General features: G+C 44.3%; 2 protein-coding genes across 2 annotated transcripts in view; one reads left to right on the top strand and one right to left on the bottom strand.

The window, feature by feature from the left end:
- The window catches only part of LOC134840334 (prefoldin subunit 3-like), a 207453-nt gene that overhangs the window by 180037 nt on the left and 8825 nt on the right, over positions 1-18591 (top strand). The gene's annotated exons all lie outside the window — the stretch shown is intronic.
- Positions 6483-10612, bottom strand: LOC134839824 (uncharacterized). Its single transcript, XM_063855447.1, has 2 exons — positions 10535-10612; positions 6483-7058 (listed from the first exon to the last, which is right to left on the bottom strand). The coding sequence occupies exons 1-2, from the start codon at positions 10610-10612 to the stop codon at positions 6483-6485; spliced, it is 654 nt and encodes a 217-aa protein (XP_063711517.1).

Raw genomic sequence — 18591 nt, 5'->3', positions numbered from 1 at the left:
TGGTCTCGATGTTGTACTTCCCACTCTTCTTCGGGCAAAGTTCCCAAGAAAGGTACTCTGGCTGAGACCTCTATTCTTCTTCTTTTTTGTGATTCCATGAGGATTCTTTGTTCGTTATTTCTTGAATTGCCAGGAGAGCTGCTCTCCGGCAAATTCCGTTTCATTTCTGTAAAGGCTGACGGAGGTTCCAGTGTCGAAATGCCTTCATTCGCTGGCTCAGTCGTCTCCAACGTAACCGCGTTGTTCTCAAGATCACTGAAGATATTGAAATCCAGTCTGGATACTCCTCCTGTCGATGCCCTGTCGTCTTGCCCACCAGCTTGACTTGCATCTTGTTGCATGAGTTCTTCCGCTTGACGGCTTCCTCTCTGTCCATCATCTCCTTCTGACATGTCCTTCTTTGAGCTCGAGGGTCATTGCTTCTCATTGTCGGTTCCTTCCGGAAATTTCGGTATGATCAGTGTGCCAGCTGATCATCTTCCTCTTCTCCATGGACCACTTTGATTTCCTCGCAGCCGAAGGGTGCTAGGAAGGTTCTCGCCTGCAGTGTTCCTCCACTCTCAATTCCGGTTTCACACTAGTCAGGATCAAGGAGGCCTCAGGCAGTTCGGTCCTGCCTCTCATCATCATAGGAGCTAAGCCTAATCCCGCCCATTCCTGGTCAAATCTTCCAGGCTTGGGAGTCGCGGCGTTGCTTATTCGCCATCTCCTCGCTTGGTCCGTATATGCAAATCGTGTGTATTGTAACACAGCGGCATTTCTCCCCACAAAGTATGGATCCATCGTTCCCACGAAAATCCCTATTCTCCTTTCATTGGTTTCAAATGTTCTCAACCTAGGAGTTTGCACCACGGAGACTGCTCCGAGCAACATCCTTCTTATCAGAGGGATTTCGGGGATTTCTTCCGGCAGCTTCTCGTAATCACCCCAATCCTTCGTCTCTTCTCTCACCCTGTGATATGCTGCAATGAGACGAGGCACTCTGGTTATCTCACCATTCGTTTGATCATAGGGTCTCAGATTCCAAATCTTTGGAAACACCTCGATGTGTCCTCTTTCTACTTCTCCCATGCGATCACGGAAGTGATCGTCAAAATTGATGACTGTCATCTCTGGCTCTGATATTTTTGCAAATAACAGATCTTCACTCATGAGCTCCCGCAATGTGTGCTGCTCACACCAGTTCAGTACACTACCGTCCACTGCTGATATGAGGTTCAGGTGCAGCACCGACCTCCTATATGCCTCCACCTCAACGTCAGGACTCAAACGTGACTGCTGGTCCATAGATCACTGTCACAAACTCCGTGGCTCCTCTGATCAATGCTAAGGGATCGGTTCTCATAGCCGAGCTCAGATCGGTTAACAGGGGCATGCCCCCAACATGTCGTCTAACATCTTCTTCTCTTTCGATAGCCTCATCTTCTCCCGTTCCAAAGCGATTTTGTTCTAAGAGATATTGGATAAGAGTGTGTCTCAGGTCTCTTATCTTGTTCCACGAGTCCGTGGATTTCTTCATATCTAAATTCCTCACCCTCTCTCTCATCTGCTCTGAACAACGTGTCCCTTTCATTAGTCCTCTCAAGTTTCCGTGGGTAATCGCAATCAGTGTTAGAAGTCCATCTAACAGCAGGTTCTGAATTCTTTCGGTCAGCAGTACCGCCGGTCCCTTCACGAAACTCTCAGCTCCAAACGTTACGAACAAGGCTAGTAGCTCCACAATCGATACTTCCACTGCCTCTTGGAGGAATTCCTTTATCAAATAATGAGAAACTTTCGGGTAAACTTTCGCCAAGAAGGACGCGGTCCATCCGGCTCCCAACCCTTCCAGCATGCTGTCCGTCCGTTTAAAGCCTTCCTGTCCCTTCACTTCCTGGGTCCAGAAGGTTTCCAGGGTAATCTGACACATTCTGTTCACAAATTCAGCGGTCTTTTCTTCAGCATTTTCCGCCAGGTTCACCTCCTTTAACAAGTAGGCATGGATCTTCGTAATCATCACAGGGCCTTGCTCAAAAGCATCTGCACCCAATGCCGCTACTCGAGGACTTAGGTGTAGCCACTGATTGGCTTCCGGTTTGGTTCTCAAAACCATCGCCTCCAATTGAGCTCTGGTCTCCTGTGAATTCTTCCTTCTCGCGCTTTCACCTGTTACTTCCATTGATCGGAACCATAAGTCGTTTGACATCGCTGTGACCACTCGATGGTCCTCGTCTATTCCCGTTTTCAGTTTGAGATGTCGACTCCAGCACCTCGTCCAACACTAACATGTGCAGCGCATGGTCCTTGAATCTTCTCATCGCGTTCGAGATATCTAACCACACTGCAGGTAGTTCAGCCCTGAGTGGCCTCAGGTTCTCCAGCTCTATCATGCGATTTGGGGCTGATATGATCACATCATATTTCCCTTCCGAAAGCAAGGTCACGATTGCATACACGAATTTTAGTCCATCCGGGAGATATGCATACCCCGGAGACAACGCGAATACTACTCTCGGTGTCACCTTGGTGAACGACCCCTCCTTCGTCGCATCCACCACTTCACCCATCGACTCAAGGATATCTTTTATCGCTGGCCACACAGCATTCTCTGCCGTTGTAGGATCTCTGAGTCTGCTCAGAAAACCTCTACTGTGTAGATGGTCATTGATGCCAGCAAACACGATCGTAATTGGGTTCATGTCCGTTTGTCTTTGTACCCCTATAGCCAGAGATACCGATTGCAGTAGGTCCAGATCGACCGCTGCCAGCATTATGACGTCCGGCCAAAACAGAGACTTGGAAGTATACACGAACTCTGAATTCGCTACTATCATGATCTTGGCCTTCCTTATTTCTGCTTTGTCATAGGCGGCGAAGATGGTCTCATCTTTCCTTATTGCTTTCAATCCGCTGTATCTTTGGACATCACCATCTTGACTCACTAGTTTCGGGTATATTCTTTCCTTTACATGACCTGGGGGTGAGCTCACTTGCCTGAACATCTTCACATGTTGTCCGATCGGCGCCCTTGTTACCAAAAATCTTCCAGGTCTCTCTTCTCGATTCCCTTCATCATGATTCAACCTCACGTCCTGCAATGGTCTTGCGTTCACTGGTCCCATCGTGTTATTAGAGGGCATTCCCTCTAGGTCAGCAAACCTCAAGGCCGTCGTGGAACTGAAGTTTATGCTAATGGCTATCAACCAGTCTACGCCTGTTATCGAGTACAGTCTGCTGACGGATAGCCTCGCTCCATTCAGCATCCACCTTGCATCTTCGATGAAGCTCACCCTCTGAAGATCAAGCTTCATTAGTTCATCTTTGTATACATGCCAGGGAGATGGTATGGGCCTTGACCACATCAACGAGCCTCTGCCCGGGCGTCTCTCCCCTCGACTGGTATTTATCGTCTCCGATCTCGTGTCCGATCTAGGCGTGCTGGCTGTCTCTTCGATTGGGTTAACAGTTCCTAGTCTTCTCCGAGGATTAATGGTCCTCCTTACCAGTGCTTCTCCCAATCGATCTTGAACATCCGTCCTTTGACCTGGTTCGCTGGAGCTCTGCTGTCTATAATTCTTGACGGCCGGGACCGTCCCCACGCGTGTTTCCAGGTTAGGAGGCACAAAGGTGGTAATCACCGTTTCGCTCGATGCTCCTTCTTCCCTCAGCACTCCTGTGTCAAAGAGTTCTACCTCCAACTCATCCAATCGCTCCTGGAAGACTCTGTTCAGCCAAGCCTGTCCTTCTATACTATCGAAGTGGATGCCGTCCGTGGTCAGCCTGGCCTGATCCATCGCTCTCAGCTCATGTTCGATGTCCATGAGGATCATCCTTCCGGCATTCCGACTTACGAGATTCCTCAACATATTGTTCCACCTGACCACTCCTTCGTTGTGCCTTCTCCCTGCTGCTGTCAAGCTTCTTGCATTCATAGGCACAGTGCAAACGGTCGGTACCGCGCAGTTGAACTTCTGCCAGAGAGTAGTAAACAAGCACACCATCATCGATCCCCATAGTGATTCCTCCTCATCCGAACTTCTCGAGATGTTGTTCGTTCCAACCTGGATCATCACACTGGGGATCCTCCCTGGATTCATTAGTTCCACCATCCGATATAACTAGGCTATAGTCGCTCCTCCGAAGGCCATCACCGTGGTGACCCAAGAGGTCCTCAAATTCGAGAGTACTCTGACCAAGCTGTCTCCCAGTATCAGATGTGATGTCCCCAGTGGCGGTTGTTGCAGGTTTACTGCCGGGTTCCAAGTCGCTCGATTGAAGCAAGCTCTCGGATCTGTCTCAGGAACTCCCGTGAAGTTATATCTCAATTGATTGTTCTTTTGTATGTCTATTACACGTGACACTTTCTTCGCTGGCATCTTCTGTATTCTTCTTTCTGGGGCCTTAGAGCTCCCCATTAGTGGCGTCACGTCGCTTATTCCCTGTCTGATCACGGTCTAGGAGAGTCGTACTCTGCCCGTGTCATCGATCGTTCCATAGGGTGCAGTCACCCCGGAACCTGGCGCATTCTTGTTGGCGACCAGTCGTCCAGCTGTCTCTATCAGCTTCCTCACCGTTTGTTCCACGACGGGGTCACCCAAGGTGTCACTAGGGTCCGGGATTGTCACTCGATCTGTTGCTGTCGGGAGCCGTGTCTCCGTTGTGTGACTCATTTCTCGAGGCGTCAAGAGCTCTATCGGCGACTGCCCACGAGGAATACTCCTTGCAGGTATCGCTTTTTCCACGGCTGTAGTTAACGCCATCCGTTCTGATCGCTCCTTGTAGTCCTACCTCATGCGCTCAATTTCTTGACCCTGCTTTTTGTTGCAGTCTTCGAACAATCTTTTCCACATGTCTCGGTCGTCCTCCGCAATGAGCATGGTCTTAGTCACCTCGTCCAGCTCTTTTTTCGTTCTTTCCAGCTCGTCCTTCATCCCATCAAGATCTTGCATGGTTTAGTTCATCTGAACCTTCTGTTCTGCTTTCGCCCTCTTTGTTGGCACAGCTGCTCTCAGTGGTGAACCAGAAGAGGCAGCCTCGCTGTTCATCCCCTGATGCATTCCCGTCAGCCCAGGTTTGGGCTTGGAGGGCATAGGCATTTCACCTGGTTGGTAAGTCCTAGAACTTCCCAATCCAGGCTCATTCGCCAGGTCACTCCCTGAGAGAGCCCCGTTTCTCCACCTCATCACTCTCATGTTCGGGCGGTCTAGTTATGCTGCCATCAACAGGACTTCCGTGGAGCGTTCCCCACGGTTGTCATGCCCCAAGATGTTGATCAGGGCGGTCAGCAACATGACTACCTCTGGGTCCTCCAGAGCAAAGTCTCGATCCATTAGCCGACGATAGATCGCATCTATCATCGGTCCTACATATGCCTCTGCCAGGTCCATCAATTCATCCAAGTTGAAATTATCCATTCTGTTCTTCAAGTTCGATTCGGTTTGATTCAAAGGTTTGACTCAAGTGAGTATTTAAACGATCAATCAGGATCTAGAAAAAGGTTCACGAATTACACACTTGTCAGTTTCGCCTTAACTTTTCGTTAAAATTCATTTAAAAACAGTCAGATGAAAAGATTCTGTTCCTAAAATTAATTAGTATCAATCGGTCTCTTAAATTTTGGAATTCGACCTAAGATTGGACAGTCCAAACTTCGGATCTATTCCTAAGATCGTCATTCAGTTGTTCATGGTCACTAACCCCTTCTTACCCAGGATCTTAATAACATAACACATAACATAACATAACACACATATCACACATTACATACAACTTAGTCTTTAGCCTAACACCCTCGCACGTCACTCATACTATACTTAATTAATATTTCTTATGTAAATATACTTGTATATTAGTATCAGAGAATATCACGTGTACAAGCGCGTACAATTCCCGAGGATGCAGTCGTCCTCTGTTTGGATCGTACACTGGAAGCGAGAGCTCCTTCACGTCCATTTCCACGAGGAAGTCGCTCAACCTCGTCAAGGACAAGACTGGGTTCTCTGGGTCTACGTGCTGCTTCTCCGTTGCCCTCGTCACCAAGAAGCATAGGTATTTTTGCGATATCTGTGACGCCGCCGGAGGTAAGGCCGCTACGCCCCCTACTCCTGGTCTTTGTTTCCATAGGAACTCTATGTTTTTATATTCTCTCTTAAAATCTGCCGCTAACGCTGTCCTAAAACTCATGTCTGCTGTGATTGCTATCGCACATGTTCTATTTGTGAGTATAAAATCACTATCTGTTAGTATTATGTTTTTTGAATATTCATTTGGTAAGTTAAAATATGATTCAACTACCCTCCCTATGTCAGGTTTCTTAGGTTCTTCGCCTGTTTCTGCTTCTAAGTCTCCTGTCTCTCTTGCTATTCTCAATTTTTCTATTATCAAGTTTTCAGTGTGGGTAAGTCCTACCCCCACTCCCCGGACAAAAATATCCTTCGACGCCCGGTCGATCGCATACCGGATATCAAGTCGAGGTTAGAAGCTGGAATGAGTAGTTGTCCTTCCTAGGCAGCCCAGGAAGGATCATCTCGTTCGGTCTTGATGTATTTCATGCTTTCACGATCTACGTCTTGATTCGTGACGCCGGTCTCTTTAGGGTCTGATGTCATTTCGTTCAGCCACTCCAAGACTCGCAGATTTGTGAGATCTTCTTCGTAGGACTCCAATTGCTCCTCGTCGAATTCTACGTCGGGTTTCGACCTGTCCTCGATCCTTTCCTGGTGGTGATCATCGACTATGTCGATGTCTTGTGTCACAGTTATCTCTTCTAGACCCACTACTTCTTCCACTATCTTCTTCAGATCTATCCTATCCACTACAAAGTCGTCACCGTAAGGATTATATTTCTTTCTGGGTCTTGTCCCGTCACTCTGACGAGTGTGCATCGTGAACGGAAGATCTGGTTCCAAATTCTTGGGAACCTCCATCTGTTCGGGATCCTGCCAATCTTCCTCTGCGTAGGGTAAGGTTTCATCATCTGCTCCGATCACCTCATTTGGATCCAAGTCCAGTGGTGCATTTGTTCCTTCCTCTATGACTTCGTTTCCATCGTTCTTCTCCCTGGTGCCTTTCTCGTTGACCTCACAAGCAGGATCCATCATTAGATAATCCCCTTCTGTGTTACCTATCTGCCTTCGGACTGCCCGAGCTAGACCTACTAAAATCCTCAGGGCAGTCACTTTTCACAAAAACGTATTGGGTTTCAATTTACACCAATGAATTACGCTCTTTTTAGTTTAGACTTAGTGTCGCGAATATCCGAGTTCGGACCTGTTTTGTTTTGGTCGGGTTTTTATTAAAAGGCAAGTTACCAGTGCAGTCACTGATTCCTAGCCTGTCTGCTAATAACCTAATACCTCTCACCGTAGTCTTTCTTCTGTTTACCTAAGTCCTTTAATGAAATAATACCCCTCCGGATTGGCAAAAATAGGACCCTTCCGGACTGGCGAATTTAGACCCCTCCGGATTGGAACCCCTCTGAGTTAGCAAATGTAAGACCCCTCCGGATTGGGACCCCTCTGAGTTAGCAAATAAAAGACCCCTCCGGATTCGGACCCCTCCGAAATTTGAAAAATTTTTGACCCCTCCGGATTGGGAGCCCTCTGGTTTTTCAAAAGTAGCTTTTCGGAGATTTCCTTCTTTCAACCTATACCCTTCCGGTTACGTTCTCCGATGCTATTTTGCTTTTTAGATTAACTAGGAAGATAATTTAATGCTTTCCTAGACTCTTCCGGATTGAAGTTAAGCCTCTTATTTGACAATTCACGCTAACGGTGAAGGGTCTTATCGCTAGCATAACTTCGGCTCGATTAAGGTTTTCCTGTGCCTTTAGCCTTCCCTTTTTGTCTAGAACAGCCTAAAATTACATTATTCAACCGTTATTACCTTTTGGTAGGGGTGTAAGGGCCTTCCTAAAAAAATTTATAAAACGTGAAGGGTCTACCCTCCCAAATTGGTGAATTTGCTAAAAACAATCTCAAAACTTTTCACGGTTGCTTTTTCGAAAAACTGTTGTCCCTATCAGTAAGCTTAGCTAATTTCTGATCAATTGGTACCAAGATTAACTGGATCTGTCCCGTAGTTCCAAAGTTATTAACCAAAACGTCTTTTTTCTAAAGTCAAAAAATTTCTCTCTTATAGGTTCCGCCTAACTTTTTCCGCAATTCTGTTCTTTTCGACCTAAAAATTATTGATCCGAGCTCAGAAGGCCTATACTCTTCGAGTTCAATGCAAAAGACCTGATCTAAAACGCTTTAGTTGAAAAAATTTGCGAAAAACTATGCTACCTGTACCCCTCCGGATTGATGATTCCACCAAATCAAACACGTTAAGTTCGATTTCTCTGCAACCCGGATGGCTTTCGGGAAGCGCATTTTAAAGCTTGTAGATTCACCAGTGGACGTTGTCCGAACAACTATTTTTACTGTCCTATCTCAAAAATTTCCGAATTTATAGTGTTCCGTTTTCTCAAAAATCACGAAAATTCGGTTTTTGGTTCAAAGATAGTTCCAACCACTTTCGAACTAAACTTAACCGGTTCTATCTATTATAGTAGTGCAGTTACGATGTAACACACTAATTTAGCGCTTTTTTCCGTTTCAAAAAATATCGATATCTCAAAAATCGCGACTTGTGGGGGGATCAAAATATCGCTATTTTGACCCTAAAAACCGGTCTACTTTCTGTGTTTTTCACTGAAAAACGATATAGGAATATTAATATAGGCTATTTAAGTAATAATATTAGTAATACTATACCCCTCCGGGTTTGTTTAATATCCGAATTAGGGTGCTTAACTCGGATATTCGCAGTTCGGTGAAGGGTCACTACAGTGCAGCACTGTCGAGCCCCCCACAGATTACTATCTTACTTTTTGTACCAAAAGGGATACAAAACTTGTTAACGATACCCAACAGTCGATTATTGTTGTCGTTTAGCCCCTTCTTGTTGCGCCTTGTACTGCTTGCCGGATCAGTCTTCTCCTAAGACCCTTCCGAATTGAGCGCAAATCAGCAGACTCTTCCGGATTGAGCGCAATTTATCATTAACGTTCTACAGTACCCTACAGTACAAGGCTCACAAACGGGCCACGAAATTGATCGTAACGATCCTGATTGATACAAATGCCCTTAATAACAATATATCTATCAACAGCAAACGGGAGGGTCGGATCACATCTTGTCTGGGGGGATGATTTCTACTGATTTTTTACTTTTTACTGTTTTTGGTTTTTTCAGTTATTTTTTATGTTTTTTGTTTTTCTTGGGTACTATAATACTTTTTGTTTGGTTTTATATATATCTTTAAGTGTTTTTGGTCACAAACCTCTCAGGGAACGAGGGGATGGCCGATCCCCCACCCTTCCTGATTCGTGAATTTTCGGTCTTAACTAGGTTAAAAAACTATTCACGATAATCCGGAGGCTTCCGCGTTCCGAACTACCCTTCCGCCCCAGCGGCTTAGGCCTATTAAGGGCGTTAATGTGAGCATCCGCTCGGCGCGGAGTGCTCGTTAACGGTTCTGCCGGTCATGATGTTAAAAAGAATAACACTCAGGAGCGCCATAAAAACATCTATGTAACATTCGCCCGGAAGATACATATCGACGGAAAATAAAGCTAGGTTCTAAGACGACTGGCCAACGTCTAAACAGAGCTCTACATGCTTTTCACCGTCTCTACCAAGCCAGTACTTTCGGTGGTCTTTCTAACATCGGGTCGACAAAAAACGTTACTGCTTTCGGCTTCGGTCAAAACACTCAAATTAACTAGATTACATGCAGAAGTAGTGAGCTCATGGCTGGGTCTCAGTATCCCCAGACCATGAGATCACTTCTAAAATCAGGGCTACTACTATTTATTGAGTTAGTATTGTTTTTGTTCAGTAGATAAAAATCATCATCGCCATCGAAGATGGATCAACCCTTTCCCCCAACTCCTAGCTTCTCATCCTAGCAAAATGCATTCAGATGTTAGTTAAATTCAATTCAGGACATAATACGGCAGCTAAAAGTTTATATAAGATGATAAAAGTTCCTTTCTTTCAAGTGTTTTTCGCTCTTACCAACTTCTTGTCTATTGCGGTTTATTTCTTCCCGCAGACTTTCTCTTTCAATGTGAACTGCTCTTTCTAGTTCACACATTCTTATGGACATCTGTTCATTTTGTTCTCCTATACTGCCCACTATGTTGTACAAGGCTTCTCCTAGTGATGCCCCGTTACCCACGAGTGGCGTCACTAGTGGCGGTGTAACCCTGTCGGTCCCAGGTAGCTTCGTGCTGGTCGAGATTAGGGCCTTGACTCTCTGCCTCGACGTCTTTTCATTTTCCACTTCAGGATCCGCCAATGCGTTGCCTAGCCCTTTGTTTCTACTCTCCCCAGTTTGCGGCTCTGAATTTGTCATGATCGCGAAGCCTCTCGACTGGCCCGGTGTGTTTGCCTCTTTGCTTATCGTTCTCACCACACCAAATTTGTCCATGGTTCCAGTCTCTCTTTCGACGTATGCCTCATTCTCCTGGGTCGAACTATTGAGAATTACTTGAGACCCAAAGTCCCACTTGCTCTTCCTCCTCCTCCTCCTCCTCCTCCTCCTCCTCCTCCTGGGATTCACCTTCATTTCCTGTGCCCACTCCCATGGTGAATGGAAAGATGTTTCCTAAGGTGTTCCTCATTCTTTCTGAGAACGATGAGGACGTTGTCTGTTTCTCAGTCCCGCCTGCCATCATAGTGTTGTCCGTTGGAGATCTTCTAGTTGCCACTATTTCAGTTGAAATGTCGGACAGTTCCGACATCTCCTCTCGATCCATTGTCCCGGTGGAAATGGCAAAATCATGGCCTTGTTCTACCGGAGTAGATTCAGTCGCCAGCCTTCTGCCTCTCCCTTCCAGTCCATGTACTTCCTGGTTGTCATTCATGGCCAGGTCCGTATTGACCTCCACTTCTAAAAATTTTTTTCTCTCTTCTGAGGTCTTCTGACTCCTCGTTTCAACCATTCTGCCTGAAACCGTCTCCCCTTTGTCGGTCCGGGCTCGTTTGATCCGATCCACAAAAGGGTCGGTCATTGTTTTTCTTTGCTTTTTAGGTATGAATTCCCTAGAGCTATTACCTCGTTTGGGTATCCTTGACTTGTCTAGACTCATTCTCAATTTGTCACTTCTTAATGCCTATACACTCAATTCGATTGCTAGTGACTTTATAGTTTGACTATCAATAATAATGACACAACACAATAAATTTCACAAGATTCTATTAAATAGTGACCACGAATCCCTGTATGTTATCAAAGTACAGTTTGTATATAATTTATTCACACTAACCGATTATCGGTCGTAAGATTTGAGAACTAGCACAAAATGATGTTATCAGTCAATCTAAAAGATAGTGTACTCACTACCTAATCAAGCACAAATTATGTTGATTTAAAATCAAAAACAAAAAAAATATATAATGACAGAATATGAATACCTCAATAAAAAAAACGTATGTGTATTGTACTTTTAGTCGGTCGCAGTACAATAGTCGAACTTATATTAAAAAAAAAAAACTTTCCCTGCTTGGTGCTGCACCAAACAGACAAAACTTTGAAGGCAGTAATTTTCTCAAGTGGGCGTCTATTGCACCCACCGAGTACTGTGTTACCTATCTGCCTTCGGACTGCCCGAGCTAGACCTACTAAAATCCTCAGGGCAGTCACTTTTCACAAAAACGTATTGGGTTTCAATTTACACCAATGAATTACGCTCTTTTTAGTTTAGACTTAGTGTCGCGAATATCCGAGTTCGGACCTGTTTTGTTTTGGTCGGGTTTTTATTAAAAGGCAAGTTACCAGTGCAGTCACTGATTCCTAGCCTGTCTGCTAATAACCTAATACCTCTCACCGTAGTCTTTCTTCTGTTTACCTAAGTCCTTTAATGAAATAATACCCCTCCGGATTGGCAAAAATAGGACCCTTCCGGACTGGCGAATTTAGACCCCTCCGGATTGGAACCCCTCTGAGTTAGCAAATGTAAGACCCCTCCGGATTGGGACCCCTCTGAGTTAGCAAATAAAAGACCCCTCCGGATTCGGACCCCTCCGAAATTTGAAAAATTTTTGACCCCTCCGGATTGGGAGCCCTCTGGTTTTTCAAAAGTAGCTTTTCGGAGATTTCCTTCTTTCAACCTATACCCTTCCGGTTACGTTCTCCGATGCTATTTTGCTTTTTAGATTAACTAGGAAGATAATTTAATGCTTTCCTAGACTCTTCCGGATTGAAGTTAAGCCTCTTATTTGACAATTCACGCTAACGGTGAAGGGTCTTATCGCTAGCATAACTTCGGCTCGATTAAGGTTTTCCTGTGCCTTTAGCCTTCCCTTTTTGTCTAGAACAGCCTAAAGTTACATTATTCAACCGTTATTACCTTTTGGTAGGGGTGTAAGGGCCTTCCTAAAAAAATTTATAAAACGTGAAGGGTCTACCCTCCCAAATTGGTGAGTTTGCTAAAAACAATCTCAAAACTTTTCACGGTTGCTTTTTCGAAAAACTGTTGTCCCTATCAGTAAGCTTAGCTAATTTCTGATCAATTGGTACCAAGATTAACTGGATCTGTCCCGTAGTTCCAAAGTTATTAACCAAAACGTCTTTTTTCTAAAGTCAAAAAATTTCTCTCTTATAGGTTCCGCCTAACTTTTTCCGCAATTCTGTTCTTTTCGACCTAAAAATTATTGATCCGAGCTCAGAAGGCCTATACTCTTCGAGTTCAATGCAAAAGACCTGATCTAGAACGCTTTAGTTGAAAAAATTTGCGAAAAACTATGCTACCTGTACCCCTCCGGATTGATGATTCCACCAAATCAAACACGTTAAGTTCGATTTCTCTGCAACCCGGATGGCTTTCGGGAAGCGCGTTTTAAAGCTTGTAGATTCACTAGTGGACGTTGTCCGAACAACTATTTTTACTGTCCTAACTCAAAAATTTCCGAATTTATAGTGTTCCGTTTTCTCAAAAATCACGAAAATTCGGTTTTTGGTTCAAAGATAGTTCCAACCACTTCCGAACTAAACTTAACCGGTTCTATCTATTATAGTAGTGCAGTTACGATGTAACACACTAATTTAGCGCTTTTTTCCGTTTCAAAAAATATCGATATCTCAAAAATCGCGACTTGTGGGGGGATCAAAATATCGCTATTTTGACCCTAAAAACCGGTCTACTTTCTGTGTTTTTCACTGAAAAACGATATAGGAATATTAATATAGGCTATTTAAGTAATAATATTAGTAATACTATACCCCTCCGGGTTTGTTTAATATCCGAATTAGGGTGCTTAACTCGGATATTCGCAGTTCGGTGAAGGGTCACTACAGTGCAGCACTGTCGAGCCCCCCACAGATTACTATCTTACTTTTTGTACCAAAAGGGATACAAAACTTGTTAACGATACCCAACAGTCGATTATTGTTGTCGTTTAGCCCCTTCTTGTTGCGCCTTGTACTGCTTGCCGGATCAGTCTTCTCCTAAGACCCTTCCGAATTGAGCGCAAATCAGCAGACTCTTCCGGATTGAGCGCAATTTATCATTAACGTTCTACAGTACCCTACAGTACAAGGCTCACAAACGGGCCACGAAATTGATCGTAACGATCCTGATTGATATAAATGCCGTTAATAACAATATATCTATCAACAGCAAACGGGAGGGTCGGATCACATCTTGTCTGGGGGGATGATTTCTACTGATTTTTTACTTTTTACTGTTTTTGGTTTTTTCAGTTATTTTTTATGTTTTTTGTTTTTCTTGGGTACTATACTACTTTTTGTTTGGTTTTATATATATCTTTAAGTGTTTTTGGTCACAAACCTCTCAGGGAACGAGGGGATGGCCGATCCCCCACCCTTCCTGATTCGTGAATTTTCGGTCTTAACTAGGTTAAAAAGCTATTCACGATAATCCGGAGGCTTCCGCGTTCCGAACTACCCTTCCGCCCCAGCGGCTTAGGCCTATTAAGGGCGTTAAAGTGAGCATCCGCTCGGCGCGGAGTGCTCGTTAACGGTTCTGCCGGTCATGATGTTAAAAAGAATAACATTCAGGAGCGCCATAAAAACATCTATGTAACATTCGCCCGGAAGATACATATCGACGGAAAATAAAGCTAGGTTCTAAGACGACTGGCCAACGTCTAAACAGAGCTCTACATGCTTTTCACCGTCTCTACCAAGCCAGTACTTTCGGTGGTCTTTCTAACATCGGGTCGACAAAAAACGTTACTGCTTTCGGCTTCGGTCAAAACACTCAAATTAACTAGATTACATGCAGAAGTAGTGAGCTCATGGCTGGGTCTCAGTATCCCCAGACCATGAGATCACTTCTAAAATCAGGGCTACTACTATTTATTGAGTTAGTATTGTATTTGTTCAGTAGATAAAAATCATCATCGCCATCGAAGATGGATCAACCCTTTCCCCCAACTCCTAGCTTCTCATCCTAGCAAAATGCATTCAGATGTTAGTTAAATTCAATTCAGGACATAATACGGCAGCTAAAAGTTTATATAAGATGATAAAAGTTCCTGTCCCGAGACCCCTCCGGATTCTCGAATCCGGGGAAATAAGACTCTTATTCTCCTTCCGGAAGGCTGTCTTCCGCCCTTCACCGTTGTTCGCAACGGCCTTGCAACTATTGTAGCGACACAATAGTTGCAACTCGGAACGGTCGCTGCTACTTCTGCAATTTGTTGTTGTTTCTCAATCACAATTTTTGTTGTTATCGCTATCGCAACTAATGTTGTTGTGTTTATTTCAGTTTCTTCTCTAAAATGGCCGTTTTTGACGTTTCTCAGAACTATTACGTCATCAATTCGAATTTTTAAAATTTAGGAATTTCCGAATCCTTCAGCCTTCACGAGTTGTCCAATCGTTCGAATAACGCTCTTATTCCTTCTAAATCGCCAATTCGGAAGGTTCGCTGCTAAAAACTCGAAATTGCTGCTTCTGCATTTTTTCCATTCTGGTCGAATGTCACACACTCACCGGACAGTCCGGTCAATGTCCTCATTGAATCTCGCAATGTTCGTAAATTTTTTTTCCAAGCGGAGCTTCGCAACTTTTGCGAAGCAAAAACGTAAATTATAAAAGGGGCCCTTCCGTTTAGGTACGGTCGTGCACAAGCTGGATAGGGCCCATACCAGCATTATATAAAGGGAAGTACTAACTTCTTTATTAAAGAATAAAACGTATTTACAGATATACAATGAAACAAACGGGTATATAAAACTAATAAAAATTATGAGGCGATATCGGCAGCTGCTGAGTTCAACAGAAAATTCTCCGCTAATGATGATTCCGGGCATACTGAACTACTGTTGAATGGATTATGGGTACCTCGAATACACATTATAACAGATTTTAATATACAGAATGATAATCGAGTTCTCAGATAGTTGATACAGGTTGAATAAGAGTTGCCATCTTCGTTCCGGGAAAGTTTAACAGCTAATTGTTTGAGAAAAATGCTGCATTGTTTTCCCATTCCCCGTTAGTGCCGAAGACCAGCGGCGTGAAGGAACTGTTCTCCACCTTGACAATTCTTTCCAGATACTTTATTTTTTTCTCGTTTTCTTGTGATTCGAAGATTTCAGTTGTAGCCTTGGTGCCATGTGAGGGAGCGTTAACATGTGTGACCCGAACGTCAAAAAACGTAGTCTGTCTAGTCTCCCAAAAGTTGCTAGCTTTGATGTCGAGTCTCGCGTCATCTTCAGTTGATGTGGTTTGTAATCTGAATATTTCGTTATCAATTTTTGTCAGTTGTGGTTCGACTTCCACATTGTTGCATACCTTTGTTAGCGAGCCTGCAAGAAGGTTTCTAAGTTTGTCATGCCTCGCGGATATGAAACCACCTTTTTTTACAGCACAGGGCATGGTCAACGGAAAAAGCTTTTCCGCATGGGCAATTGCGGGGGATATTTTGTAGGGGAATATTGTATCGTAATCTCAGCGAGTCCCGAAATTCGGTTTTTGAGAGGTTCATTCCTTGGCTTTTTAGAGGTAGGGCGGTTAGCCAGGTACTAGCTCCCTTGTCTGTGTTTTGTTTCCACTTCCTTTTTTCTTCGGTGGTAAATGATTGTGAAACTGCTTCTTCTGATTCTTTCTCTCTTTCGCGTTTCCGAGTTGCTATTTGTTTTCTTCCGCCGCTATACTCGAGAGTGGTATCCGAAAGCTGGTCAATGATGGCTTGCTTATAGGGCTTTGAGAAGATTTTTGAGTTTTCATTTTGAAATCTTGCTTCTTCTCTTAGCGCTCCGAAGTCAAGACCGCCTTTGCTTACTGGTAACCCAATAATTTGTCTTTTCTTGTTCTTCAGTGGGGACTCAGACCCGAAGAGCGCTGGAATAAGTTTGTTCTCCAGAACACATTCTATTGGTTCGAGCATATCAGCTATTTCAGGTATAGTCCGAAAGAAGTATGTAAACTTTGATTTAAATCCTTTGCTAAACGCAGAGAATGCTGCATGTGGTTGTGAAACGGCGAACCCACTCAACACGTTCAATTCCTTAGTCCATATTTCAATTTTATCTTTGCAGTAAGCAGTCTTGAAATCTTGAGTCCCAAGTGCTGCACCCAAGTGCTTTTTGCCGGCCGTAGTGACATTTATTGTTCCATTAAACATCACTTTTGCCTTTTCACTCATACTCTCCAATTTCACTACCAGCCAGCATTTCAGTTTGTTAACAAAATAACCGTCTTTCTTTCCTTCTTCAATTAGTTTCCCGTACCACTTCCATAAGTTCGCAGTGCTTCCGCATCCGGTGGCGTCATCTGCCAGCCATGCTTGAATCACCTCAGTTTGTTCGGCAAGTACATTGATTAGTCTTCTGGTGTTGATAGAGAACCAGGGCATCGCGAGTGGATCTCCTTGCGTGGTTCCTTCACTTGATTTTAATTCCCCACCTCCAACACAAATAAGCGCGATGGCTGCCTGTATGTGTTTATTAAATACGTGGCAATCGTTGGGCACAGTACTTGTATGTTGTTTAGAGCCACTGCTCTGTTCATGGAGTTGAAGGCATTTGAGGCGTCGATCATCACAGCTTCCGAGTTCTCTTCCTCGTAGAGTTCTTTCATAGCATGAATAGCAGCTTCTGCACCAGCTTCGAATCCGGCACATGTTTGCAGGTTTCCTGCGGTTTCCTTGATCGGGTCTTTGAATGCGTGGACAATACATTTCCCTAGAAGTCTACGAAGAACTTCCCCAACCCCGATTGGTCGCACTCCAGGGTTCTTATCAAGGGCTAAAAAACGACAAGACGTCAAAGGCGCAAGTAATCCGGGGCAGTGGTGCATGGTGCACAATCTGAAGCACATCAAAGAGATTTCTTCTCTCAGCATTTTTCCATCTTGGGCATAATGTTGTAAACAAAGCATTCTCTTGAATACTTCAGCATCTAATCCCGATAGACCAGCGGATCCATTCAGTCTTCCTGCAGTTTTTGTTACCACATCTTCTGTGATGGACTTATATGCTACTTCGGGAATGGTTTCCTTTGGCCCAAAAAGAAGTGCTGTTCTGTCGGGAGCTGCCATGGTTGGGTGCAACTGCTTCAGTTCCTTCTCAATCGTTTCTGTGAAGGGAAGGCAACCATAGCTCGGATCTTCTTCTAATAGCTTCAATGCGTTTTTGACTTTCCCCTGAAGAAGTAGTTTGGCAAAGACACGAGCTTGGTCTTCAGATGAGTTGTTGCGTTGCGTGGTCTTTAGTCGTTTTTGAATATAGTAAACTTCATCCGCTATACCCTTTATATCTCCGCGTTTCCATATTTCTAAGCGCCGAGAAAGTGTTTCAGTGTGATCTTTGCATTTGGAGGCCTGGAAGGGTTTCTTTAGCAGTAATCCGGGTAGCACCATGAAAACTTTCATGGCCATGGAATTGTATTTTGAGTTTGAAGAATTAAACTGTTTCAGCCAGAACGTGACCTCCCTGATAAACAGCTTTCCAGCATTTCCTGAAGGGAGGTTAAACAGATTTCTTTTCATGAAAACAACTTTTTCATAAAAACTTTCAACTCCGGCGGCAAACTGGTTTAAATTTGTTTCGCCAAACTTATCGGCAGGAGGGAAACAGTTTGCTGAGACATCAATCTTAGGCAGGTCCACTAGTTCCTTCAGCTCGGTAGCCTTTTTCTGGTCTTCAATGCCTTTATCTTTAACTGTCATGTTTGTCATCATCTTTGATAAACCTGAAAATCCGTTAGAAGGCTGTTGATGACAACTAGTACAGAAAAATTGAGGGATGTTTGCGAGTTTTTTTTTTCGCTGTTCTAGCACAGCTGATGTGAAACCAGTTATTGCACCCATCACACTGCACTCCACTGGAAGCTACGATTCCGCTGTGGGGACATTTGGCGTTGCCGCAAAGTGCTGTGTCTGGCATTTTCCCCCCCAGACGCAAAAGGGCGTGTCCGTACAGGAACAACGCCCTCCGCAAGTTGTAGAGCCGAGGTCTGTACGCCAAACTGAGATCACTCGTCGCCGGATCACACCAGTTTTGTCCAGGGTTTGTCAAGTGGGGACAAACTTCTCTGCTTTTTCTCTGCTTTTACATCATGGGGTAAGCATCTGTCCGCATTTTAATAGCTGCTT

The sequence above is a fragment of the Symsagittifera roscoffensis genome, chromosome 2 (assembly GCF_963678635.1).
Source record: "Symsagittifera roscoffensis chromosome 2, txSymRosc1.1, whole genome shotgun sequence".
Taxonomy (NCBI): domain Eukaryota; kingdom Metazoa; phylum Xenacoelomorpha; order Acoela; family Convolutidae; genus Symsagittifera; species Symsagittifera roscoffensis.
Note: the sequence above shows the minus strand (reverse complement) of the source record. Positions and strands in the feature narration are given on the sequence as shown.

Bases quoted from the DNA above. Each gene is read 5' to 3' on its own strand.
- LOC134839824 (XM_063855447.1), bottom strand. From the start codon at position 10,612: ATGGGAGTGGGCACAGGAAATGAAGGTGAATCCCAGGAGGAGGAGGAG. The intron at 7,059-10,534 runs GTGGGACTTTGG...CCTGCTTGTGAG, and splicing joins AGGAGGAGGAGGAAGAGCAA to GTCAACGAGAAAGGCACCAG.